General features: G+C 38.9%; 2 protein-coding genes across 4 annotated transcripts in view; both read right to left on the bottom strand.

Moving 5' to 3' along the window:
* Positions 1-2,399: 2,399 nt before the first annotated feature.
* WDR5B (WD repeat domain 5B) lies at positions 2,400-4,818 on the bottom strand. Its single transcript, XM_011950811.1, has one exon. It carries the CDS (start codon positions 3,906-3,908, stop codon positions 2,916-2,918), a length of 993 nt encoding a protein of 330 aa, XP_011806201.1. The 5' UTR covers positions 3,909-4,818; the 3' UTR covers positions 2,400-2,915.
* Positions 4,819-8,265: 3,447 nt separating this feature from the next.
* The window catches only part of KPNA1 (karyopherin alpha 1 (importin alpha 5)), a 75,686-nt gene continuing 56,322 nt past the window's right edge, over positions 8,266-27,629 (bottom strand). For 2 of the 3 annotated variants that reach the window (XM_011950809.1, XM_011950810.1), the window contains 4 exons: positions 23,010-23,135; positions 20,551-20,678; positions 13,813-13,991; positions 8,266-13,451 (listed from right to left, as the gene is read on the bottom strand). In XM_011950809.1, the coding sequence (XP_011806199.1) occupies positions 13,264-13,451; positions 13,813-13,991; positions 20,551-20,678; positions 23,010-23,135 (621 nt within the window). In that variant the 3' untranslated portion in view covers positions 8,266-13,263. Of the gene's footprint in view, positions 13,476-13,812; positions 13,992-20,550; positions 20,679-23,009; positions 23,136-27,629 lie in introns of all 3 variants that reach the window. The other variant, XM_011950808.1, reaches the window with a different exon arrangement.

The raw sequence follows: 27,629 nt of genomic DNA, 5'->3' as shown, positions 1-27,629 counted from the left end.
AATACTTCATTAAACTGAAGCTCACAACTGTTACTATGTATCAGGAATTTACACAGTCATTTCTCCTTTGTGTCATTCTCCTATTTGATAACGTATAGTGACTATATCTTTATGGGTTATATACCAGTTTCTTCGCCAGAATTCAAGATCTGCCCCTAATTAACCCTACTTCTCCCAATACCCTCACATACCAGCCTTATAGCACTCATCCCCTACTAGTAACTCTGATATCTCATATTCCTCAGAATGTATCAAGCAAACAAAATTTAATGAGCACTACTCTAAGGTACCATAAACTACAAAAGAGGACAGTTTTGCCCTTGTTGCTTTCAGTTAAATTATTGTACTTTTTTTTGCTTAATTTCTAGATTTTTTTTTTGCATGTTTATCATGTCTCCATAGGTAAAGTGGGCAGAAATATTTTTCTACTTTATATTTCCTGTAAGTGCTATTTGAATAAAGTTAATATATGAGGTTACGGTTACTTTTTAATCATCATGATAGTTTTGGGAATTTATTACTAAAATTTATCAAAGCAGGCAAGGAATGAGGTTGTATCCTTCACTGTCATTCAAACATTACTTGAGTCCCTTTACTATACAAAAATGCCAAAGAATACAATACAGAGACATACTTCCTGATTCCACAGAACTCATAATCTGGAAACACAGCCCATGAAAGCATTTCAATACAAACTGGTAAATAATAGGGACAGGAAAACCTAACTCAGCTGTCAGCTGTGATTACAGGCAGGCAGGCAGTGGATGGTTCCATCAGTGATTTCTTTCTTTTTTTGATCTCCCTCTGTCGCCCAGGTTGAAGTGCAATGGCGCTATCTCGACTCACTGCAACTTCCGCCTCCCTGCAAGCTCCGCCTCCCGGGTTCAGGCCATTCTCCTGCCTCAGCCTCCCGAGTAGCTGGGACTACAGGCACCTGCAACCATGCCCGGCTAATTTTTTGTATTTTTTAGTAGAGACGGGGTTTCACCCTGTTAGCCAGGACGGTCTTGATGTCCTGACCTCGTGATCCGGCCGCCTCGGCCTCACAAAGTGCTGGGATTACAGGCATGAGCCAGCGCACCCGGCCCCATCAGTGATTTCTGAACTGAGTTTGAAGCATGGGCAGGAATTAGTAGGTCAGACACATAACCAAGAAGAGCAGTCTTCATCAGACATTTAGCTTGCCTGAAAATCACAAGCACAGTCTAAAAAGGTAGTGAAAGGTCCTTCAAAAACACCATTTATAATGTTGTTCTGGTTTTTTTCTTGAAAAAAACTAAAAATTTTTAGACTCTTAGAATGAACCTAACCTTGGCGTGTTTTTCCGGTTTTTATTCTATGGACCATTTCATATCTCATCACACAGGATATTACCGAAAGTGTGCAGGTAGCATCTGGCATGTCTTTCCAATCCTCCACCACCATCCCAGGCTTATGCACTTGTTCATCTGATCTCCCAAACCAGAAACCCTGGAATTATTCCAAATTCCCTTGCTCCCCTCTTTTAATCAATCATCCTGTCCTGTCAATTTCTAAATATTTCTCAAATACACTGATCCTCTAGGATAGTCACTGAGAGGAATGGGAAATTGTCCAGTGATAGACAAATGAAATTAATAATAGGTCTCAAGATTAGAAGTCAGTTTTTAAAGAAGACATACAAGTGGCCAACAAACACACACAAAATATGCTCAACATCACTAATCATCAGAGGAATGCAAAATATAACCACAATAAGATACTCTCTTAAACCAGTTAGAATGGCTATTATTAAAAAGTCAAAAAATGGCTGGCTACAGTGGCTCGTGCCCGTATCCCAGCACTTTGGGAGGCCGAGGCAGGTGGATCAAATGAGGCCAGGAGTTCGAGACCAGCCTCGAACATGGTGAAACCCTGTCTCTACTAAAAATACAAACATTAGCCGGGCATGGTGGCACACCTGTAATCCTAGCTACTTGGGAAGTTGAGACATGAGAATTGCTTGAACCCAGGAGGCAGAGGTTGCAGTGAGCCAAGATTGTGCCACTGCACTCCAGCCTGGGCAACAGGGTGAGACTCTGTCTCAAAAAGTCACGGCAAGGATGCAGAGTAAAGGCAGAGCTTATACACTTGGGAGGAATGTACATTTGTACAACCTCTATAGACAACAGTATGGAGATTTTCAACCAAAATAAAACTACCATTCGATCCAGCAATCCCATTAGTAGGTATCTACCCAAAGGAAATTATATTTAAAAATCACTGGCACTCATAGGTTTATCGCAGCACTATTCGTAATAGCAAAGTTATGGAACGACCCTAAGTGTCCATCAAGAGATGACTGGATAAAGAAAATGTGGTGTGTATACTTATATACATACACACACGCACATACACACCACGGAATACTACTCAACCATAAAGAATGAAATCTTGTCTTTTGCAACAACATGGATGCACCTGGAGGCCATTAAGTGAAATAATAATAAAGTCAAAAACCACATGTTCTCATAAGTGGGAGATAAACAATATGTACACATGGACATGGAGAGCAGAATCACAGACACTAGAGCCTTCAAAGGTGGGAGGGGGGTGAGAGATGGGAAAGTATTTACTGGGTACAATGTATACTATTTGGGTGAGGGTATACTAAACCCAGATTTCACCATTACGCAATATATCCCTGTAAAAAAAGTTTCATGGGTATAAATCTATAAAGATTACAAAAAGTTTCTCAAAAAAGATTGGTAGTCAGAAGTTCTGAGTTCTAGATGTGCTTTTTCAACTATCTCATTCTGTAAATGTAGTATATGAATCTCAAAATTTAACAATCGATAATTTTAAAAATACAAAACTGCCAAAATGAAAAGAAACCATCTTTTTAAATATCTAAGTTTTTTGGCCAACTTGGCTCTATTACTTGATTTCCAAAAGGATTAGTGGTTACTTATCCAAAGTTTAATTGTTTTGTCATTTTCTAACGCTGCTGATGCGATGAGGTTTTCTGTAGGATGACAAGCTGCTGAGATCACGACATCTGTATGGCCTTGTAATTTCTGTACAATCTCTTTAGTCTGAAGGTTCCAAATGTAAACCAGGTTATCCTCGGAACCAGACACAATCCACTTTCCACCAGTAACTGAAAAATTGGCAAATATGCAATATTTCTCATTCTTATGACCGGTGTATGTTTTCAGGCACCTGCCTCTGCTATAATCCCATAGTTTAAGAGTGTTGTCCAAAGTTGCAGTGAGAATATATTTACCATTTGGAGAAAATCTTACAAAAGAGACAGGAGGGTTGTCATCATCAACAAGCGTTTTTAAACACTGACCTGATGCAGCATCCCAGATTCTACAGAGGCCATCATAGCTACCTGACACTATCAAGGACCCACTACAATTAAAATGAACAGCAGAAACTGGATCAGAATGAGCAGACAAAGTCTTGAGACACTTTCCTGTTTTCACCTCCCATATTTTCACAGTCTCATCAAAAGATCCTGAGATTATAAGGTTGGATGGCGGATTGAAGTTACAACAAAAGACATAATTACTGTGCCCCTTCAGTGTTTTCAAACATTTTCCAGATCTCACATCCCATAATTTTAGAGTTTTATCATCTGAGGCAGAAACAAGACAACTGGAATCTGATGACCAGGCAACATCCGATATTTCCAAATTATGACCATAGAGTGTTTTCTCATATTTTCCATCATATGCTCCCCAAATTATGATTAGCCTATCAGCAGAAGAACTTGCTAGCCATTCTCCATTAGGACTAAACTTAACTGATGACACTGCTTCCGTGTGTCCCACGAGAGTACATCTGAGAGCATAGTTTGGGTTTTCAGGCACTTCCTTGCTCTGACTGGCCGATGAGGAGAGGGCCAACTGTGCTCTGGCATCTCCTGACTCCTTTGTTGCCATGGCTCTGAAGCTCCAAGTTAGCAGGTGTGCTAGGCGTCCAGCCCTGAACAAGGCAGTCCAGTACTTTGGCTTTCTTTCCAGCAAAATGAAGATAAACGCACTGGATTTAAAAAGTACGGTTCTGAAAGCTTAAAGTTTCTGGACAGTCTTTAAACTGTGAGATATACGGAATCAGCAGCACGGGTTGGACTTTAGTTTTTCATCGTTTTGTTAAGTACTTGAGAAATACTGTTACAAGGATCCTGTGCGCTGTCATCAAGGACACAAATGTTCGGCATTCGGTTAATATGTAAAGCCTTCAAAGCAGGGGTGACGCGAGGGGCTCTCTCTACAGAAAGCATTCTTTCACCACCGCCCCCCTCCCCAGGTCGAAATGTTTCAGAATGCTGAGCAGCCCTACCAGTCAGACTAGGTAATTGAAGATGAATGAACCGCCGCTTTTAGCGGATTTCAGAAGCTAAAAGCCTACGAAGCCACCGAAACTGGAAATTCTGGCCCGCCAGCTACTTTTTTCAGCACGTACCACCAGGTGTGCACTGCCGCGTCAGTCGCCAACAAAGCCGGAAAAGCAGCCTGGCGCATGTGCAAAGGAAGTCCCTCCTACCACTGCCGAGCAAAGATGGCCAATGGGAGACGGCCATATGCGCCTGCGCAAAATAGTTGCAGATGTTCATTTCCGGTCCTTTTCGCCCCGCCCTTCAAATGCGAGAGCTACTGCCCTGTTGCGTGAGTGCATTAGCTGGACAGGGTTTTGTGCCAGACCTGACTGGCTACTGTGGGAAGCAGTGGATCGTTACTTCAAAGACCGTTTCTTTTTGGAAATTGTCACAGAGAAGGACTACATTTGCTTATGCCTACCTTAGCTGCAGGCGTAGGCCCACACTTGACGCGTAAGCTGCCTAAATGGCAGCTAACGTAGATCCACACGAACGCCGGAAACGGGGGGCGCTCCTGCTTTGCGTGGGTTCCGCTCCCTCCTGTTTGTTGTGGTGTGGAGCCTGGTGGCGTGTGTGGCGATAGAGTCACAGGGGGCGGGTGACAGAATTTATACCAGATTGTAAAATTCCTGGTTTACGTTTCCCCTGTAAAAGTTTCGTAAAGGTTAAGAAACATGTCTTTTGGGGGCCTTTAAAAGCTGGTGTTCTGCTGGGAGTAACGATCAGACGTTTTAGCACCTACGGTTTAAGCTTCCACAGAGAAGTCGGGATCTCAAAGTTGCTTGAAACAGAAAAGGACAAAGAGGTTGGTGCAATAAGGTAATAGATGGGTAACGTTACTCTTAAGGAGGCTTTAAGAGAGTTTTCCCCAGTTTTAGGAGATGATTAATGGTAATGAAAGTGTATAAAATATACATGCTATTGAAGTTACAACAGAAGACATAATTACTGTACCCCTTCAGTGTTTTGAAACATTTTCGAGATCTCATATCCCATAATTTTAGAGTTTTATCATCTGAGGCGGAAACAAGACGACTGGAATCTGATAACCAGACACTTTTAAACAATAGGTTTACCAAAAAACTGGAAGCCCTACTAGTTTCTCCAACCTGTAGTTGCTCAATAAAGAGTGCCCGAGGCCGAGCACTCACGCCTGTAATTTGGGAGGCCTAGTCGGGCAGGACACTTAAGGTCAGGTGTTCCACACCAGCCTGGCCAACATGGCGCAACCGTCTCTACTAAAAATACAAAAATTAGCTGGTCGTGATGGCGCACGCCTGTAGTCCCAGCTACTCAGGAGGCTGAGGTGGGAGAATCGCATGAACCAGGAGGTGGAGGTTGCAGTGAGCTGAGATCCCACTAATGCACTCCAGCCCGGGCGACAGAGTGAGACTCCGTCTGGGAAAAAAAAAAAAAAAAAAAGTGCCCAAGAGAAGCAGAAAAAGCATGGCTTAAAAGATTTTACCGCTGGCCGGTCCCGATGCAAATGTCTCATCAGCGTCAAGAATTTAAAAGCACTTGGAAACAAAGGGTCTCCTATTAAGTCTTGGCCTTTATAAGGCACAACAGGCACCCTTAGGTCACCTGGAATAAACCGACTGTAGTTAAAACATCATTACTTTAAGACCCTACCAGTCTAGGGGGAAATTTAAACAAGAATGGACAAATACTTTAGTCTTAGCTAGTGCATATTAACTGTATAAACACAGTGAGGTAGTCCTCAAAATAAGAAGGACTCTAAAATGGTTTATACATTAAATTACAACTGTTTTTAGCTATTAAGGTCTCCATGGACCTTCCCTTGTTAACACTTTTAGAACTTTTTTTTCCTTCAGCATTATCTTCAAGTTCAGTTCTAACTAAACCCTGCTGCTGTTCTCTTCCCATTAGCCTGGATTAGTGATTTTGCTGAGAAGTTTAGAAACTGCACCAATTGAAAACATGGTGGCAGGCGCCTGTAATCCCAGCTACTCGGGAGGGCTGAGGCACAAGAATCGCTTGAACCCAGGAGGCGGAGGTTGCAGTGAGCCTAGATTAAGCCATCACACTCCAGCCTGAGGAATAAGAGCGAGACTTAATCTCAAAAACACAGAAAACAAACAACTTTGTAGAGACGGAGTTTCACTACATTGCCCGTGTTGGCCAAGCAGAATTTCTTACGTGGTCTCATTAACAGTTTCTATTTCTGCTGCCCTTAATCTTTACCATCTACGTGATTTGGAAGTATCCTCACTATAGAAATCAACTAGGTTTCTTTAAATTTCCCATAGACATCTTAGAAATGGAAGTCTCTTAATATAGTTTAAAGGTGTGTTTCCCTTGCCCCTCAGTACTGTAAATATCTCAACAGATGTGTTGCCACAAATGGGACAATTTTTTAATTTAAAAACAATTTTTTTTCTATGTGTGTTGGACCAAACCGTGGCGTGGGAGTGATTCCCACATTAAGGAATGTCTCAAACTTCCTTCATAGCAATTCTTGACTACCAAATCCAGTCTCAATATCAAGCATTAATAGAACTATGTATACACCTAGTTGCTTAAGACCATTAGCCAGTGTATGAAAATCTAGTTGGGCTAAATATGGAGTGGCCACATAACATTATCTAAACTGGGACATTTTTAAAAGTGAAAGGGGGCAGTAAAATAATTCACAGGTGTTAGTTGATCTCCAAATGTAAACTCTGGGGCTGTGCCCAGCAAACTACTACTTTTGACTTCCCGAGAGGACACTCTTCATAATCATAACTTAATCTTGCAACATTGCACACTCTGGTAGTTTACACCTCAGCCTGAGCAGGTCTCTCTCAAACCTGGTCCCGTTCTCTCACCACCCACTATGGTCTTTTGGGTTTCTGTTTTCTCCTTATCCATCACTGTGTCTTAATAATGCCAGGCCCAAGTGGTGGGTAAAGCAGTGAGCCTTATTGATGACTCCCAGTGAACTCTATTGGCCTTCTGCAGGTTAAGTGGATATGAATGAAGAATTAAATGAGTAATTTTACTTTATGCAAAAAGCAATCATTGAAATGACTATATTAAAATGAGAGAAAACAACTCCTTCAAAATGCAAGTGAAATGGGGCAACAATCATTCAAGCTATCTTTAATAAACTTGTAAACCCAGTGTTTTTTCTTGGAGGCTGGAGTGCACTGGCACAATCTCGGCTCACTGCAGCCTCCATCTCCCAGATTCAAGCGATTCTCCTGCCTCAACCTCTTGAGTAGCTGGGATTGTGTGTGGCACGATGGCTAATTTTTATTTCTAGTACAGTTGGGGTGTCTCCATGTTGGCCAGGCTGGCCTCGAACTCCTGACTGCAAGTGATTTGCCTGCCTTGGCTTCCCAAAGTGCTGGGATTACAGGCATGAGCCACCACGTCCGGCCATAAACCCAGTAACTTTGTACAATAGATACAACAATATAGTCTGCAGGAACTAAGGCTATGTTTTGCCTCAAATGTTGTTTTCAGAAAAAAATACTTGGTCAGTGGAATCTCTTCAACAAAATAGAAAGCAGCAGTCATGGAGTGAAGAAATAAATAATCTTTGTTTCTACTCATCTGTCACTTATGCCAATACACACAAGATGTAAAAAGGAAAAATCCGTTTAATAGCCTAAGGCAACCAGCAGCTTCCACACTGGTTGGATACTAATAAATTTTTTTCTTTACTGTCAAATATACCCATCAGCTTTTCTAAAACACTTTGTTTTTAAACATCAGACCTCTGTTATGACAATGTTTGATTTTGTAAACTTCAGGTCAAATCATGTCTTCTGAAAAGTAACTGCATATAAAACACGTTAAGACACTTGCTTAAGATGTTAATCCTGGTTTCAAGTAACAGCATAAAGGAATTCCTTTGAATTTTCTTTTGTAGTCAAGCACCCTTTACTAACATCACAAAGATGCATGCAATTCCTTCATTTAATATTTATTGAATGTCTACTATGTGCAAGGCACTCACCCATGGCCTGACAGACCACATTCAAGTACAAAGAATCCTTAGAGCCATTCTAAATCTAACTGTCAGAACACTTTGAAGCAGGATGTAGAGTGGTCAAAATGACTTGAGGTAAAGCTGAAATACTCAACAACCAGTACATTAAAAGGTGATTTTAATTTTTGACATTCCTTGGGATATTCCTTTAGGAAGAAGTAGACTGTATTAAATTCACATCCATGGCACTGCTTCCTGAGGCAGTAATTCTTCAAAGCCTTTCCTTCTGTGTCAGTACCTTCCACATTTGTGTGTTTGAATGGATCTGTTTAGCCATTATGTTACTAGACTCGAAATCATTTGCACAAAAACCAAAAACAAAAACAAAACCTGTTACCATACTTGTCTGATCATACAGAATTTTAGCACCACACAAGAGGAAAGATGTTTGGCCTGAGAGGGCCTGAACTCCAGTCTGTGTAACCTAAAAGCAACTTAAGCCTGATTTCATCATTTTAGGGTGCTGATGGTGAGGAAGAGTCAGGAAGAATGGTCCAACAAAAAAGGCTGGCCCAGCTGTGGCTGCCAAGTCTAGTTCTGGGAGTTCCTGGGCACGGAACTATTGCGTGGCCACTGCTTTCTTCAAGACACAGAATTTGCAGGGCTCTTCCCCTCCCTTGGATAGCCATCTAAGTGTTGTAACCTTGGGGCAAAGTAATTTCTCTTAAGTCTTCACTTTGTCATATATAATATAGTGATAATTATCAAAGAACACTTGGAAGATTACATGAGAAAAAAGGAAGGCCCTTAGCCAGGTATCTGGTGTACAACAGATGATCAAATAAAGAGAAGTTACCTTAATTTGACCTATAGGGAAAACACTCTGGGACTTTGTTTACCCTTAGTTGAAAACAGAATGGAACACTACTTTTCTTTCTTCTTACCCCAAGTTCCAGATGTATTTTATGTCCAGTAGCAATTTGGTATTTTAAATGAGCATATAAATATTTGCTTTATCACATGTTCTGATGTCCTGGTATCCGTTGTTAAAACCTGTATATAACCTGTAATCCCAAAGTGCTGGGATTACAGGCATGAGCCACCATGTCTGGCCATAAACCCAGTAATTTTGTACGATAGATAAAACATTTTATGGAATATTCTTGATGATAGCCAACTTACTGTAGGAGTCACATTTGACCTTTGATAATTTTTTTTAATTACTTTAACTTCTGATGACAGGAAAAGGTAGACCAAAATATTTCCCAACCTGGCAGATATATATTTAATCTGTTCACCTCACAACACAGAGAAATGGTCATATTGAGATGGATAAAAATTCAGATTTGAGACTTCCATGTATATAGGCATACCTGTCTGCAAATGCCACCATTTTGGAATGTAGGACTTAGCATACAGTATGGAAGTTGAAAGCAAACATTGCCGGTTTCTAAAAGTGAATCCCTTTTCTTCACTGAACATCATCCTTAGACACCACAATTTCCAATATACTTAAAAACCATCAACCCCTAAAAAGTTATAATGATTTGCCTATTGATACAAAATTTTTCACAAAACTAGCAAGAAAGAAAAACCCCTTGACTCCAGGAAAACCTTTTCATAACGCATCCCCAAGCTAGGGGATTAAATCGCTGAAATGTTTATTTAGAACTAGAGAAGTAAATTCAAAGTTGCCTGTGGGTAGACGTACAATAGAAGATTTGGTTGACAAACTCTGGTTTATAAAATATACTTACATATTGTTTCTTAGGCAAAATTCGGCAGCAATCTGGAATAATTCAGATTTTTTATGAGATAATTGCCAATCTTTTTATCTGTGACGATAATGCCGAAAATGACTGAGCCAATAACCTTCATCTGGCATATGGAAGAAACAATCCTAGGGCAATAGAGTTTTCAAAAGCAGAACTAACAAAGATAAGCGTTTAAAACTGAACAATTAGTTACAGGAACATGAAAGAAAGTGTTCCACAGAAAACTCTGTCTCCTAAAATCTCTTTCTTCTATCATCTACCTTACCCAGAATTTCTCAGTCCAACCACATCTACCTGCTGGTCCATCAGATATCAGATGCCTTTACATCAAAATTCTCTTAATGCTTTTTTTCCCCCACCGAAGTTCTCATTACAAGTAATATAAATTGGAAGTTTGGAGGATGGGCGGGAATAAAAAGGAAAGGTAAAAAGCCACTTTCCCCAATCCATATATAAAACTACAAAAGAGTTTTCCTGTATTGAAATTAACATGCTTTTGTAATGAGCAACGCCTTAGTGGTAGGGTATTCAGTGAATTTAAGTTAACAGAATCTGAGAGGCAAAGAACTAAAAACAGGATTTACAGTTACCCCTTAAAATGTCATTTCTATTACCAAAAAGGCTGCTTCAGTACCAACAAGTTCCAACACATCTGAGTTATGCTGTTTAACTTTTAGCCAATTCCAACTTTGATACTTTAAGAAAAAATCATTTTATTGTTTAAAAAAAAAAACTTAGATCTTATAGTTCATGAACTTCTAGGACAAGATAAATTCCTCTGTTTTAGACACAAAATAGATCACGTCAGTTAAATAGACTTTGTTTTAATTCATTCACTGAAACATCTCACAACTGCTAGCAAAAATTCCGGATGCACACTACTCTTCCTAATGTGGGGAGACAACTGTGTGCTTTGTATTTTTCCCACTCAAATTGGCGTATAAAATGAAATTATTTTAACTATCCAATGGAAAGTACATAATTTAAAACATCCTATAGAAATGACATGTTACTAGTAATTTACAATTTAAAAAAAAGCCACAAAAAAGTCAAAGCTAAAAACAAGATTTTTACTATGAATCAGTGCTTCTATTATCCTTCTGAAAGAAGTTATATTTTAATGTGATGTAAAGGCAACATTGAAATTTCTTCTTTAAATTAACCACCTAATTTATCCCTAAAATTACAAAGAACCAAAGTCTTTTACAGGTCAAGTGCAGTAAACTAAAATGTTCTCTCAGCACAAAGCAGCACTAGAAAAAGTAACAGTTATAGATGGGAGTTGACTAGTTTTGCAGTGGCTGCTCCATCAATAACAAACAGACATCAGACGGTATCCATCCCAGAGCACAGACACTACTACAGACTAGATGCGAAGAATGCGTCACACTCTTGGCTGATAAATGTCCTTTGTCTTTGACTCTTTCTAGTTTGAAGTGGATTTTTTAAAAGTTTAAATCAGGTCACATAAGTTGGCTGCTTAAATAACATCATGATGAGGTATGAAAGCTCTGAATATCCCTTACATTCAGCAGGATTTACCAGAGATGTATAATAGCTTGTCAGGGGCAACTTCCAAATAGTTTTTACACTTTGGGGTTATAATGAATTCTAGAAGAGGACAAGTCTAAAAAGGTTTAAAAGGGTATGCTCTGAAACAGGTGAGCAACCTTTTCCTTCAGAATTCACTTGAACAGCACATCAACAAAAAAATCTTCTCTGGTAGTGTATCCCAACATTGAGTCAAGATGGCCAACTAGCACCGAGAAGTCGTATTGAACTCATTTGCAGTTCTCTTGGCAATTAAGCGTATTTTTTTCATTCCAGTCCAAGCACAAATGTGGATCACTGAACACAGTACTGGAAGCGCCATTTGCAGGTACAGATTGCAGTCATCATTAAATGAGCCAGAAGGCAGATACTGTTTTTATTTTTGTGGGGGGGAAGGGGAAGCGGCACAGTACTAGCAGGAGATGAAATAAAATGATTAGGGAACAATGAGGTTATAAGATCACTGTTCTTATTTGGGTTAAGCAGGTCATGTTGAGAAGATGGTTATTTTTTTCAGATAAGGATGCTACATTAAAGGAATCGTATGCAGCATGAAAACATTAGAATCGAGCTGCACCTAAGAAAAAAATCCCAAAGTTCCTTTCAAAAGTATGTGTTATCTGCCAGTCACAGAGGGGGAAAGCACCTAGGGTGAACTGCAATTTTTTAATGAGGACCTTGATCAGGACCACAAAGCCTGAAACATTTGTTTTAATGCAGAAACACAGCCTCTAGTTACACTGATTGCATTTGGGAAAATTGGAGGGTTTTTTCTTCCTTTGTTTTTTAAATTAAATTATAGGATATGGTTTTCGATTACTAAGTATTCGAAATCCTCATAACAGCAATAGAAATGAACCACTTCCAAATCCTAAGACACAAAAGACCGAAGAGAAGCATAAGCAATACAAATTAATATGTGCCCCTCTCCTTTCTGCTCTAAGGAAATCTGCAAACCAGTATCACATTTAAGAGTCAAAGTGTTAATTCTTCAGCATTCCTTACAACTAGAAAGCACATTCACTGAAGGCTGAAGGTGAGGGAGTGGATGGTTTAACTTTAATATCTGAAGAATGGCGCCAATAGAGGAAAGAAAACCATCCAATCTCAGTAAGGATTAATGCAAATCTGGCTAGAAAAAGCCACCAGGTAATCCAAGGGTTCACTGTGGAAGAACTCATGAAAAGTACTCTGAAGTATACACAACAGGTCTAAACTTCTCCCTTGTCGTAAGTAGTTGTGTAAAATTCAAGATAAAGATTTAGTCTCATCTTTTAATGTCAGTTTTTTCCCCCATGTTAAAGGGAATGAGGAGGAGTCCTCTTTTATTCCCCCACAAGAAAAAGGGAGCCACATTAATACGTGTATATTCCCATAACTCTAATGTAAGTGCGGATCTCCAAAGCCTAGGGATTTTTCCATAAGAGAGTGGGCCGTTCTGGTTACCCTTTTATTAGAAGGGTATTCCACCACAGAGAGCCGGAGGTTTTCCAGATGTGTGTAAGAGAGCAGGTGCGCAAGGCAAGCAAATGAGCGCAAACAGTATTATGGAAAACATTTGAGAAGTTAGCTCCATGAGGACTGTGGGCTCCACAAGAGGACTCGACTGGGCAGCCTGGTCTGACACAGGAACGTGAAAGCAGAGTATTGCTTCAAAGCTGGAAACCTTCCATAGGAGCCTCACACTGTTGGAAGATGTACTGCTGCTGGTTAAGGTCAACCTGGGGTGCAATGCTGCTGTCTTCATCTTCAGTCCCGAAGTAATGCTCAATAAGATCAAAGGCCTTTTGGTAGATCTCCTGGTTTTCATGACTCTGTAAGAACTCAATTTTATCCAGACCTAAAATGGAGAATAAAGGAAAATCTTTATTGAAAACTTCAATAAATACTGGAAATTCCATAACTATATGTTCCCAAACTATATTTTGTCATATATCTCTGTTCTTGATGTAGAGAAAGATTATTTGTATCTCATAAGTATTTTATAATAGCACAGAAATGACTGCTGGGATTACATCTGAAAGCTAATATTATAAACTGACATCTTAAATACATACGCAAGCAACATCCAGTCTGCAGAAGCAGCAATTTCCCTAACAGTCCTCTTTTCATCCAGTGCCTAGCAGCAGTATTGTTTTTATTGAACTGTTTATGACCCAATTAATTCTTCGCCATAAACTTCTTCAACCAAAGCATCTTACCATAAGCTTCTTCAATCAAAGCACAGTAAGGGTTAATGCCAGTGCCATTCCTTTTGGCTTCCTGTTCTCCAAGCCTCAGGATATTTTCCAAGCCATTTAGGGCAACCTGTACAATCTTAGAGTCCATGACCGTGAGGAGATCACAGAGCGGCTTGATACAACCCAGTTCTACTAGGTACCTAAATACAAAGAATAATGCAGTCAAACAAAACTTTAAATTTTGTTAAACTTATGAAATTAATGAACAAGTCATCCTCAACCTTACTGCAAAGACTTAAAAAAAAAAAAAAAAAGGCACTCTTTCAACCATACAAGCTATACCTTTTCACAAAAACAAAACATCCTCTAAATAAATTATCCCAAACCAGTTCTCTGGCACCTTTCTCCATTCTTTTCCCTTCACAATTTATGCATTCCAAAAACAGGAACACTCACCTATTAAAACTTTGAAATGAGCAACTCATCAAAATAGTATAGTTTTGAGCAATTTCATCTTTGTTTCCATAGAAAGCCACACCTCTCAAAACATGACACTCTTGGTGCTAAAAGCCAGCAAAGCCTGATAGGCCAAATCTTTCAAACATGATTTGAATTTTAGTAAAGTAAGTTGTGGGAAGAATAAACAAATGTCAGAGGATTCTAGAGCTAGTATTTTTCCTTTAATTCAAGCAGAATGTATAATCATATGTAATCAAGATTAATCATACTTCAACTGCAGAGACATGATTACATCACAGTAAATAGTCATGTCATTTTTTATCATTCTGGTTTCTCAAGTTGAGTACAGAGAGGCAGGGATAATGAATCCAGTTGCATTCTGTGGATGGGTAAGGTCATTTTGAAACTTACTGCTAGTGCTATCTATTTCTCTCTCACATGTTGCTTTTTTGTGTGGGGGAGGAAGAATTCAAAAATATATAAAAATAAATCTCTAGCCAAACAAGAAAAAAAGGGGAAAAGACAAAATTACTAATATCATGAAAGAGAATCATCACTTGATCTCACGGATAGTAAAAGAATAATAAAGGAATACTACAAACAACTCTATGCTCACACATTTGATCATTCAGATAATAAAATGAACAATTTCTTGAAAGACACAAACCACCAAAACTGAATCATGGAGAAATGAATGATGTGAACAGGCTTACATGTATTAAATAAATTGAATCATTAATTAATAACTTCCCAAAATAGAAAACACCAGGATGAGGGTTTCACTGGTGAATTCTGGCAAACATTTAAGGACAAAATGGTACTAGTATTCTACCATCTCTTCCAGAAAACAAACAGTGGGGATACTTCCTAACTCAATCTATGAGGCCAGCACTTCCCCAATACCAAAATTAAATAAAGACATTATAAGAAAGGAAAATTAGACTAATATGTCTCATGAACATGAATGCAAAAATCCTCAACAAAACATTATCAAATCAAATCCAAGAATGTGTACAAAGAATTATATACTAAGTGGATTTATTCCAATATGCCAGGCTGTCCGTCATTTTAAAAAAATGAATCAATGTAATCAACTTATGATCACTTCAACAGATGCAAAAAAGCATTTAACAAAATCCAATACCCATTCATGATAAAAACTCAGCAAACAGGCCAGGCGTCGTGGCTCATGCCTGTAATCCCAACTCTTTGGGAGGCAGACGCAGGTGTATCACCTGAGGTCAGGAGTTCGAGACTAGTCTGGTCCACATAATGAAACCCCGTCTCTACTAAAAACACAAAAATCAGCTACTTGGGAGGCTGAGGCAGAATCGCTTGAACCCAAGAGGCAGAGGTTGCAGTGAGCCGAGATCGTACCACTGCACTCCAGCCTGGGCGACAAAAGCAAAATTCAGTCTCAATAAATAAACAAACAAGCAAACATACAACCCAGCAAACAGACAGAATTTCCTTATGTTAAGAGATTCTTTGATAGAATCTCAACAAAGAACATACAGTTAACATTATACTTAATGATGAGAAAGACTGGTAATAAAGCAAGGATGTACTCTCTCACCACTCCTATTCAACAATGCACTGGAAGTCCCACATAATGCAGTAAGAAAAGGGAATAAAAAGTATACAGATTAGGAAGGAAGAAATTAAGACTGTCTTTCTTTTCAGATGATATCATTATGTAGAAGGCCCCAAATAATTTATTTAGAAGGTTGTACGATACAAAGTTAGTAACAATTCAATTACTATCCTATATTCCAGTAATTAACAATTGGAATTTGAAATTAAAAAGACAGTATCTCAATCCCAGCACTTTGGGAGGCCGAGCCAGGCGGATCTCAAGGTCAGGAGTTCAAGACCAGCCTGGCCAACATGGGGAATCCCTGTCTCTACTAAAAATACAAAAAAAATTTAGCTGGGCATGGTGGTAGGCGTCTGTAACCCCAGCTACTCAGGAAGCTGAGGCAGGAGAATCGCTTCAAACTGGAAGGCGGAGGTTGCAGTGAGTCAAGATGGTGCCACTGAACTCCAGCCTGGGAGAAAGAGCGAAACTCTGTCTCAGAAAAAAAAAAAAAGACAGTTATCTCATTTACATCAGTATCAAAAATGTAAATCTAATAAAATATGTACAACAGGGTATATATGAGGAAAACTACAAAACTGATGATCTAAAAAAAAAAAAAAAAAAAAAAAGGAGAAATATTCCATGCTCATGGACAAGAAGACTCAATATTGTTAAGATGGCAATTCTTCCCAACTTGATCTATGGATTCAATGTGATACTCCCAGACAAAATCCCAACAACAGATACCCACAAACTGATTCTAAAGTTTATATGGGAAGGCAAAAGGCCCAGAATAGTCAATACAATACTGAAGAACAAAGTTGGAAGAATGACATTATCAGCTTACTATAATCTAATCAAGACAGTGTGGTATTGGTGAAGGACAAACAAAAAAATCAAATGGAACAAAATAGAGGGCCCAGACATTCACAATACTTGAATGTCTATTCCCTTGATGGTATCCTAGATGCCATTTAGGCTTTCTTTTCTTCTCTTTTCTCTTCCCTCCCTTCCTCCCTCCTTCTTCTCTTTTCTCTTCCCTCCCTTCCTCCCTCCTTCTTCTCTTTTCTTTTGTTTCTTTTCCTTCCTTCCTCCCTCCCTCCCTTTCTCTCTCTTTCTTTCTTGTATGTCTGACTGGGTTATTTCAAAAGACCTATCTTTAAGTTTAATAATTCTTTCTTCTGCATGATCTAATACACTGTTGAAGGTCTCAACTGCATTTTTATTTCACTCATTAAATTCTTTAGTGCTGGGAATCCTTTTGTATGTTGTTATTGCTTTTTTAATTGTGTGGTGGTAGGATGGTAGGAGATGCTCCTAATAACTTTTGTTTTGTAAATATGTATTCTTTGATTTAACCCACCACCACTACTACTGCCATCATTCACGGATTCACCAAACATTGGATGATAATTATACTTGTTTTTATTAATCTTTCTTACATTTATGTATAACTCACATCTGTTTCAATGTTTAATATTAGAAGGTTTGGGGGTCTATATTTTGAAGGTTGGTGATGTTTCCTTAACTGATTTATATTCATTAGCCCATGGTAAAATTGGTTTTGATATACAATGTTTCTCTTAAAGTCAAAGTTTCCTGGAACCTATCAATGACATTAAGTGAGGACTTCCTATACTGTACTACCAGAGTGTGTGTGTGTGTGTGTGTGTGTGTGTGTGTGTGTTTGGTTTCTCAGATAAACTGCAAATTTATGCACGCACACACAAAAAAAGAATAGAGGGCCCAGAAACACACCCACACAAAAGCAGTCAACTGATCTTTAACAGAAGAGCAAAGGCAATTTAGTGGAGAAGGGATTCCACCTTTTCAACAGTGCTAAAACAACTGAACATCCATACAGAAAAATAATGAACCTAGACACAGGCCTTACTTTGTGTTACTCGTGAGGTTAGACAGGCCAAGTCTTCCCAATACCCAAGACTGAGGCTTTCATCTCAGTATTCACCAATCAATTACTTAATCATCCTTGTGAAAGAATGACCTATAGCAAGACTGACCTGCCACCTCCAAAAACATTGCATTCTCTCACTTTTCCTCATGCTATTCTCCCCTCCAAAATTGCCAAATCTCTATACAAATGGTAAGTTTCATTTCTTTGACGAATCTTTCTCTAATTTCAGTTAATAATCCTTATCTCTCATTAAGAACATGTGTTATATATGTATTAACATTTGATTATATTCACCCTAAAATTCTAGGTATTTCCTAAAACATTCTATCTTTTGAGACAGAGTCATTCTGTCTCCCAGGGTGGAATGCAGTGGCACGATCTTGTCTCACTGCAACCAACATCTGCCTCCTCTCACTTCAGCCTCCCGAGTACCGGGAACTACAGGAGAACACCAACATGCCCAGCTAATTTTTGTAGAGACAGGGTTTCTCCATGTTGGCTAGGCTGACCTAGCCTAGGTCTTGAACTCCTGACCTCAAGTGATTCGCCTGCCTTGTCCTCCCAAAGTGCTGGAATTACAGACGTGAGCCACCATGCCCGGCCAAGATATTTCCTAAAACATTCTAATTGTTTCTTGCATCGAAATCTGGTATCTGCAACAAGAGTAAGCAGAAGCCAGATAGATGTCTTTTATAAGTGATAAGGTCAGTTTGTTTTTGTAATTTGGACCGTAATATTTTTGTGACATTCTTTCAAGATAACTCTTCTTGTGGGGAAAAAGAAACTGCTAGGAGATTGATAATTTTATTATAAACAGCTATGCTGAATTTTACAAAGGGACAGTAGCAATTCTATGCTTCTCTAACAGAGCAAAATACTCCCAAATACTTTCTCATGAAAGATGGCCTAATAAAATATATATGTTTATGGTTTATTTCTTCTTCTTCTTTTTTTTTTTGAAGCGGAATGTCACTCTGTCGCCCAGGCTGGAGTGCAGTGGCATGTTCTCAGCTCACTGCAACCTCTGCCTCCCAGGTTCAAGAGATTCTCCAGTCTCAGCCCCGCAAGTAGCTGGGATTACAGGCGCATGCCACCACACCTGGCTAATTTTTGTACTTTTAGTAGAGACGGGGTTTCACCATGTTGGCCAGGCTGGTCTCAAACTCCTGACCTTGTGATCCACCTGCCTTGGCCTCCCAAAGTGGTGGGATTACAGGCGTGAGCCACCGCACCCAACCTGATTTATTTTGATTAAGAAAATACATTTACTATAAAATATAGAGATAATAATTATAAATGTGAATTTGCACATAAAGCTTATTCAAATAATTATAGTACTTCATTATTTTTGCCATCTGGTAACAGCATAATTAAAATCATAGTACCCTAGAACCAGAATTTTGGAGGTTGGAAAAAACCTACAAGACAAATGCGCTATGTCTCCCTGAAATAACCTGCCCATGATGAACTTTACCAAAATAGCTACTGCATGTATTAATTTGTTTGTAATTTTATTATTTCAGGTACATATTTCTTATTTTCTCTACCTGATCAATTACTGCACTTTGTTACGACTATTTTTATTTTTTAATTCCAAATAGAATACTCAAAACTAGTATCTGATGAATGCCTACCTTCAGTCCACAAAGCAACAATATAAGTAGCAGCTATGTTTGTCTGATATTACATATGAGTAAGGAGTTAATGCTTTAGCACTCATTTGAAACCATCTTTCTCTAATTTTGGATTCCCCATAAAGAAAGTTAAGAAAGGCTGGGTCTAGGCTCTATTTTTCTCTTCATCATTACTTTTTTCCCTGTCTGAAATACTAGATGTCCTGAATTTTACATTTAATTATATGATGCTCCTTTGAAGAACTGATTCCCATCCATATTTATGTTTTCTTCCACTCATTAAGCTTATAAGCTGCTCATCGGGCATGATGGCTCACACCTGTAATCCCAGCACTTTGGGAGGCCGAGACGGGTAGATTGCCTGAACTCAGGAATTCAAGATAAGCCGCCTGGCCAACAGGGCAAAACTCCGTCTCTACTAAAAGTACAAAAATTAGCTGGGTGTGGTGGCGCACACCTGTAATCCTAGCTACTAGGGAGGCTGAGGCAGGAGAATCGCTTGAACCTGGGAGGTGGAGGTTGCAGTGAGTCGAGATTGTGCCACTGCACTCCAGCCTGGGCTACAGAGAGAGACTCCATCTCAATCAATCAACCAACCACTAAGCTGCTACCAAGGGAGCCATTTAAGTCTTGAGCTGCTACAGTTCTCTCCCTTTAACAAATGAATACCATAGTAGTTTAGAAGATACTTGCCTCTACTAAATTTGGCACTTTATTCTTAGACATACCACTCTTTCAATTCTGATCCAATTCTACTATTAAGATATCTAAACTAATAAGGGCAAGAGTAAGTTATTAAACTTGGGCTCTAGGTTCTACAAGTAACCTATACTACCCAAGATATTTCTAACCAGTAGCTCCAGAGTAGGTTGAAGCAAGGATTTCTATTGCCTCAAGCCTCAACTATGCCTTACTTCTTAAATCCCAGGATTACTTTTCAGCAAAAAGAAACGGGAGAGATATAAAGAATTAAATATACATCTAATTATGACACCAAGGACAATTTCCTGAGGACTGGAACTAAATATTCTTACTTAGTAAGATCATCTCTCACCTACCTTTCCCCTCAAATGCAGCTAATCTTTTACTCTAGGTAATATGTGGGAGGTTGTAAAGTGATAGACACAATAATTTTTCTTTAACTTACAACATGCTGCCTAATTGGTACTTACTTGATCTGTTCAGCTGATCCTCCAGAAGTTGCATTTGTGATGGCCCAAGCTGCTTCTTTTCTTGTCCGAAATTCAGCAGTTTGTAAAATACTAATGAGGGCTGGGAAAATGTTGGCATCTATCACAGTCTAAAATTAAAGAAAAACTTAAATGGAAAAACCTGTAAGATTTATAAAAACATTCATGATACTAATTATAACTTCTAAGCTAGTTTGACTATTAACACACCTTCTCCTGTCAGAAATAAATGAGAAAGAGTTACATCATTATCCCCCACCCTTTTTTCTTTGTGAGATGGAGTCTCACCCTGTTGCTCAGGCTGGAGTGCAGTGGTTCTCAGCTCACTGCAGCTTCCACCTCCTGGGTTCAAGTGATTCTCCTGCCTCAGCCTCCCAGGTAGCTGGGACTACAGGCACACAACACCAAACCCGGCAAATTTTTGTATTTTTAGTAGAGAAGGGTCTTCACCATGTTGGCCAGGCTGGCCTTGAACTCCTGACCTCAGGTGATCCACCCACCTAGGCCTCCCAAAGTGCAGGGATTACAGATGTGAGCCACCATGCCCGGCCTATCCCTAACCTTTATGCTATACTTGGTATCACTGAAAACATCTTCCCTGGAGTTTGTGATCTTATAATCTCCTATTTTCTCTGAATTCTTTTCTCTTTTACTGTCCTCTTTTGTTCTGCCCATAGTAACAAATTTTAAGTTCAATTTTCTGCTTCTCTGCTATTCCATTCTCACATAGCATGTAAACTTGCATGTGCGAAAACTCTCTGGTCCTCACTTCTCACTGGAGCATCAGCCCAGGGTAGCCAGCAGTTTACATTAGGTCTGCCAGTCACCTCAAACACATCATCTGCCCGCTACATCAAGTTTCCTTTTAAGCCTCTCTAGTTCACAAAGGCTATTAATTTACGTTCTCAATTTTTAAAATCCTGAGTCCATCTTTTTCCTTTCCTTTGGCATTGCCATGCTATTCCAAGCCACTACCTCCCAGATTACCAAAAATAAGCCTTACAGTTGGATGGAGTACTTTTACTCAATCCCATTCATGTACTAACACTAAAGTAGCCTTCCCAAAATTACTTTCTCCCTGTTTCTCCCTGGCTCAAGTACCTAACATGGGTTTATATCATTTCCTACATTAAGAAACTGAGAAGTTCTGCATAAAAAAGCCTGGTAGTGACAGGCAATCAAATACAGATGAAATCACTTCATGTGAATGTTACAGATTGTTATAGCTATTAATCTCAGTTCCTAATTCAGCATTTTGGGGACAAAATGCTTTCCTGGTCAAAAACTCTTATTATACCTGTGAAGGACATCAACAAAGTTTGACACAGTTGATTAGTGGAAAGACACCTAATCCTGGTCCTGTCATTTTAATAGAGTTGCTCTTGAGCAAACCATTTTAATTCCAAGAAAAAAAATCTTTTTATTCAAATTTTATTTTTATTGACAAACAGTGATTGTATATATTTTTGGGATACAATGTAATGGATGCTTCAGTGCACACACACAAACACACACACACACTATTGTGGTAAATGAAAAATTTGGATTAGATGACCTCTCTGTTTCCATTCATCTCCAAGGCCTTCTATGTCTGTGTTGTATCTTTTCCTACCCATTGTTCCCATCCTTGATCACTGCCCAGGCTGAACACTTTGGCCCACTGCTTGTTGTCCACTTGAGTTACTCTCCCACCAATACAAAGACAAAAAGTAAAAACCAAGTAACTATTTAAAGAAAAATGGGTATCCAAAAATTCATGAAAATTTGAGGCAATCTACTACATGGATCCACTGGAAAAATAAGTATCTTACGGGAAAGAGTAAAGCCAATTGTGTTCAGCATAAAGCTCATCAAAACATTTGAAAATACAAGACACTATTTCTTGGATCTTGGTGAAACATCAAATATGAAGGGCAACAGGAAAAATGAAGGCTTAATTTCAAAAGACTTAACATCTGTAAGCTACGATAAAGTAAAAAGCTAACTATGAAATAAGACAACAACACTGCAAGTTAGTGGTCTTCAAAGCAATAATGAAAACAATATACATTTTGTTTTATTCTGTATTGAGATGGAGTCTTGCTCTGTCACCCAAGATAGAGTGCAGTGGCACAATCTCGGTTCACTACAACCTCTACCTCCCAGGTTCAAGTGATTCTCCTCCCCCAGCCTCCCACGTAGCTGAGACTACAAGCACCTGCCACCACGACTGGCTAATTTTTTGTATTTTTAGTATAGACAAGGTTTCATCATGTTGACCAGGATGGTCTCGAACTCCTGACCTCAAGTGATCCATGGGCCTCAGCCTCCCAGAGTGCTGGGATTACAGGCAGGAGCCACTGCACCCAGCCAAAAACAATATATGTTTTAAAGGGTGACTGAGAAAAAAACCTACTTTTCAATAAAAATACTGAAAGAAAAGTTAGGTCCTATGAGGTTACCTGGATCTGTGCCCTATTTCCAGCTGTAATATTAGATATCGTCCAACATGCTTCCTTTTTGATAGATTCCTTTGGGCTACTCAGCAAATGCAATAAACTCTGCAGAGCTGAGCAATTCAGAATTACCTAAAAGAAAAAGTTTGAAAATTTTACTTATTGTACTGTTCTAAATATAAATGTTTAACTTAAGGAACATTTTTTATGAAAGACATAACATCTCCCCTTGAAATTTTATAAATAAGTAACTTTATACAGGTAAAAAAAAAGTATTCACTGTTAATAAGAATTAGTTTCTAAGATTATCAATCCAGTTTCATTGTACACATTCACAGCTGCTAAACTGTACTTAGTAATTGCAATAGCATTACTCATTCACCTTCCCATCCCAACAGCGTAAGTCTTCTGAATGGATAAATAAATATATCAAGTGGCCAGAAAAGTCAGGAGTCTCAGATTTGTAGGTCCTCTGATAACACACTACTTGGTAGTCAATGAACGCATACATACTTAATGAGGTATATCAGGTGCTTTATAGGATACAAAGATAAAAAAGATATGACCTCAGCTATCAGTTTATAAAGGTGAAGGAGGTAACAAATACACATTGAGAAGGAGACCTACTCTACTAGAAACTAAAATTAAAAAAGTTTGATTAAAATAGTATATGGCAGGTTTAAGAATTAATCACTAAACACAGAGAATAGAGATCTATTCTAAAAGCAAATGTAGCTATTTATAAAGTTTATAATAAAAATTAATCCTTTCTCCCAATGACTGGTGGCTTTGACAGAACTGGAATAAAAAGCTAAATAGATTAAAAACAATTTTTTCAAAATCAGTTCTTAACACTGATATGGTTTGGATCTGTGTCCCCACCCAAATCACATGTCAAATTGTAATCCCCAAGGTTGGAGCAGGGCCTAGTGGGAGGTGACTGGATCATGGGGTGGATCCTCCAAGAATGGTTGATAGCCATGGTTGTGTTCTAGTATGTAGCACCTTTCCCTACTCCTTGCTCCTGCTCAGGTCACGTAAGACATGCCTGCTTTCTCTTCACCTTCCGCCATGACTTTAGGTTTCCTGAGACGTCCCCAGAAGCAGAAGCTACTATACACGTTCTGTATGGCCTGCAGAAACATGAGCCAATTAAACCTCTTTTCTTTATAAACTACTCAGTCTTAGATATTTCTTTTTCTTTTTTTTTTTTTTGAGACAGAGTTTCACTCTTGTTGGCCAGGCTCGAGTGCAATGGCATAATCTCTGCTCACCACAACCTTCACCTCCCAGGTTCAAGTAATTGTCCTGCCTCAGCCTTCTAAGTAGCTGGGATTACAGGCATGCGCCACCACGCCCAGCTAATTTTGTATTTTCAGTAGAGACGGGGTTTCTCCATGTTGGTCAGGCTGGTCTTGAACTCTCGACCTCATGTGATCCACCTACCTCGGCCTCCCAAAGTGCTGGTATTACAGGCGGGAGCCACCGCACTCGGCCAGGTATTTCTTTATAGCAGTGAAATAACAGACTAATAAAAACCCTAAGTTACCAAAATAAATTTGCAGCTACTTAAGAGTAAATATTTTTAAAAGGAATCATAAAGCAGAATATTAGAAAATAGCTGATTTGGGGATGGTAAAAGACTGAGCATAAAAATAAAGAAATTATAGGGGAAAATAAAAATTTCATGAAACAAATGTTTTCTTGTCAAAAATCAGAAAAGATTTTAAATGTACACCATCCAATGTGAAAAATATTTGCAACAAATGAGAGGGTTGCTATCTTCCTTGTGTAAACTGAAAAGAGAAACTAAAATTTTAATAGAAAATTGTAAGTAATGAAAGAAATGCAAATTAAAATCAAGTCTTTTATGCCTATTAAATAGGCAACAGGATTTCATTAGCAAAAAGAGGGACTGACACTGCACGTAAGAAATGAAAAAATGCAGAGACAAGCTATTACAAAGTCTCATAAGAACAGACTACTGCGGCTATTTTTATTTTAAGAAACAGAGTATCGTTCCATCACTAAGGCTGGAGTGTGGTGGCATGATCATAGCTCATTGCAACCTCAAACTCCTGGGCGCAAGCAATCCTCCTACCTCAGTCTCCTGAGTAGAGTAGGTAGGACTACAGTTACATGCCATCATGCTCAGCTAATTAAAAAAAAATGTTTTTAGAGATGGGGTCTTGCTATATTGCACAGGCTGGTTTGGAACTCCTAGGCTCAGGCAATTCTCTCGCCTCAGCCTCTCAAAATGCTAGGAATACAAGCATGAGCCAGCATACCTGGCCATGATGAGGTTATTAAGAAAGAGTTCTATGCCCCAAAAATAACAGGCTAGAAAGAAGAATGAGACTAAAATCTTAAGGAGAAATTCCTTTGAATCTTTTCAAGGTTCTTTATCTTACAGGCACTAAAGCAGCTTATTGTTGCTAAAAGAAGATAATGTAAATAACATTTCAGGAGAGATTCAGTTGTTATTAGGGGGAATAAACCGACATGAGTACTTGCTTAGGAGAGTAGGAGGATGGGTGGGTACAGCAACAACCTGTGTGTGTGACAAGGACCAAAAGAACGTAATTTGATGGGGATCTAGTAACAATAAGAATCAAGAAGACCTGACAACTTGCTATACAAAGTAGAAGGGAAGACGACACCACGTGTGACTGCCAAGTTTCATGTGTAGGTAAACAGAATAGTTATATCATTACTTGAAATAGGAAAAATAAAAACTTGGAACTTGCTTTGTGGGGGAAAGAAGACATACTGCGAGATGTATGTGAGATATGCAAAGCAAGCAGAAATATGTTAAGAGACTACTGCAGATACAGGACTGAAACATGAGATAGATCAGAACTAGACATATAGATTCAGAACTTCATTCCATTCAATAAATATTCTTTAGGGATGAGATAGATCAGAACTAGACATATAGATTCAGAACTTCATTCCATTCAATAAATATTCTTTAGGTCCCTATATATTGTGCCAGAAATTATTAGATTTACAGAGGCACAGAAATAAACACTGACATAATCCACCTCTAGAATCTTAAAATCTAGTAATTAGTTACAATACAATGTGATTAGTATTCTGATGGATGAAGAAAAATAAATTAAGTACCTAACTTAAAAGTTTAGGGTCAAACAGGGCTTCTCAGAGAAAATAATGATAATACCAAGAATTCAAGAACAAGAAAACATTAGGAGCAGAGAATATGGATATGTGTGAGGTGGCAGTCAGAGCAAGGGGTAGCAGTGAAGGCATATGTTCCAGGCAGAGGGAATAAACCATGTGTTAAAGCTCAGAGCTGAGAGTGGCCACAGCCAATTCAAGGAACAAATATGGCAAAAGCATACAGCATATGGAGGTGGGTGAAGGACAGAAAGATACTGATAGGGTTCAAAATTTCAGAGGGTATAAAAGACTCTATAGTTGTTAAAAGCCTCTTTCCCCTTCTTGTATACCAGCCAACAAGTTCCTCTCAAAGACAACCAATATTTTCAGTTTCCTGTATATCCTTCCAGAGAAATTTTATGCAAATATAGTCAAACATATATTATTTTCTTCTACTATTCTCTTCTGAAGTGTCTGAACTAAGCCCCGCAAAGGATGACTAGAGACAGAAAAACAGGACTTAGTAACTGATGAGGGAGGTGGAGGAAAGAATTAAGCTGATTGGTCCAGGTTTCAGGGGAACTGTTGGTGCCATTCACTGATACAGGGAACATAAGCAGAAGTTCAGATAATACAAGGGGAAATGAGTTAAATGTAGAGAATACATTTAAAGTAAATACATTACAGTTAGAAGACAACTGAGAGAACAAATCTAATCTCCTTAATTTTAGAGATTAGAAAAGGCATTAAATGTATTGCTGAAAGTCAGAACTGGTGAAGAAAATGCTAAGGCTAAAACTCAATTCCCAATTCTCAATCCATGCACACAAGGGTGATCACTGACATTATAAAAAAGATCTATGAATGAGGCTGAAAGATTGCCCCGTGAATGATGTTCACAAAAGGAGACAAGAGGAAAAGGAGCTTGCTAGGGAGAAATAAGTGGTCATCAAGGCAGAAGAACTAAAAGACTTCAACGTCACAACACAGCTGAGATTTCAGGAGGAAATACAGCTAGAAATATGCACTGTGAATGCTGTGTCTTGATACAGAAGTTGAATGGAGAAGATGGTGACATTAGAAAGTAGGAGGGAAGAATCTTCCTCACACAGGGGACTTACCATGTACATAAGGAGAAAGCTATCAGAGAAGGTGATATTGAGATGACAGAGAAAAGATGCTACGAGAGGATTCCAATGCTCATGAGTACTATTTCAAATAGGAGTGAAGAAAAACAAATCTGTCTCACCAAAAAATAGTCACTATCGATAATAGGAGAACCCCAATTACTATAGGCAACAGGTCAAGTTGGAGATACTGAAGGTATTGAGAGTAGATGCCTAAACCAACTTTTTTTTTCTTTTTTTTTCTTTTTTGAGGCAGAGTCTCGCTCTGTTGCCCGGACTGGAGTCCAGTGGCCAGATCTCAGCTCACTGCAAGCTCCGCCTCCCGGGTTTACGCCATTCTCCTGCCTCAGCCTCCCGAGTAGCTGGGACTACAGGCGCC

The sequence above is a fragment of the Colobus angolensis genome, unplaced genomic scaffold, assembly GCF_000951035.1.
Source record: "Colobus angolensis palliatus isolate OR3802 unplaced genomic scaffold, Cang.pa_1.0 Scaffold31, whole genome shotgun sequence".
NCBI classification, from domain to species: Eukaryota; Metazoa; Chordata; class Mammalia; order Primates; family Cercopithecidae; genus Colobus; species Colobus angolensis.
Note: the sequence above shows the minus strand (reverse complement) of the source record. Positions and strands in the feature narration are given on the sequence as shown.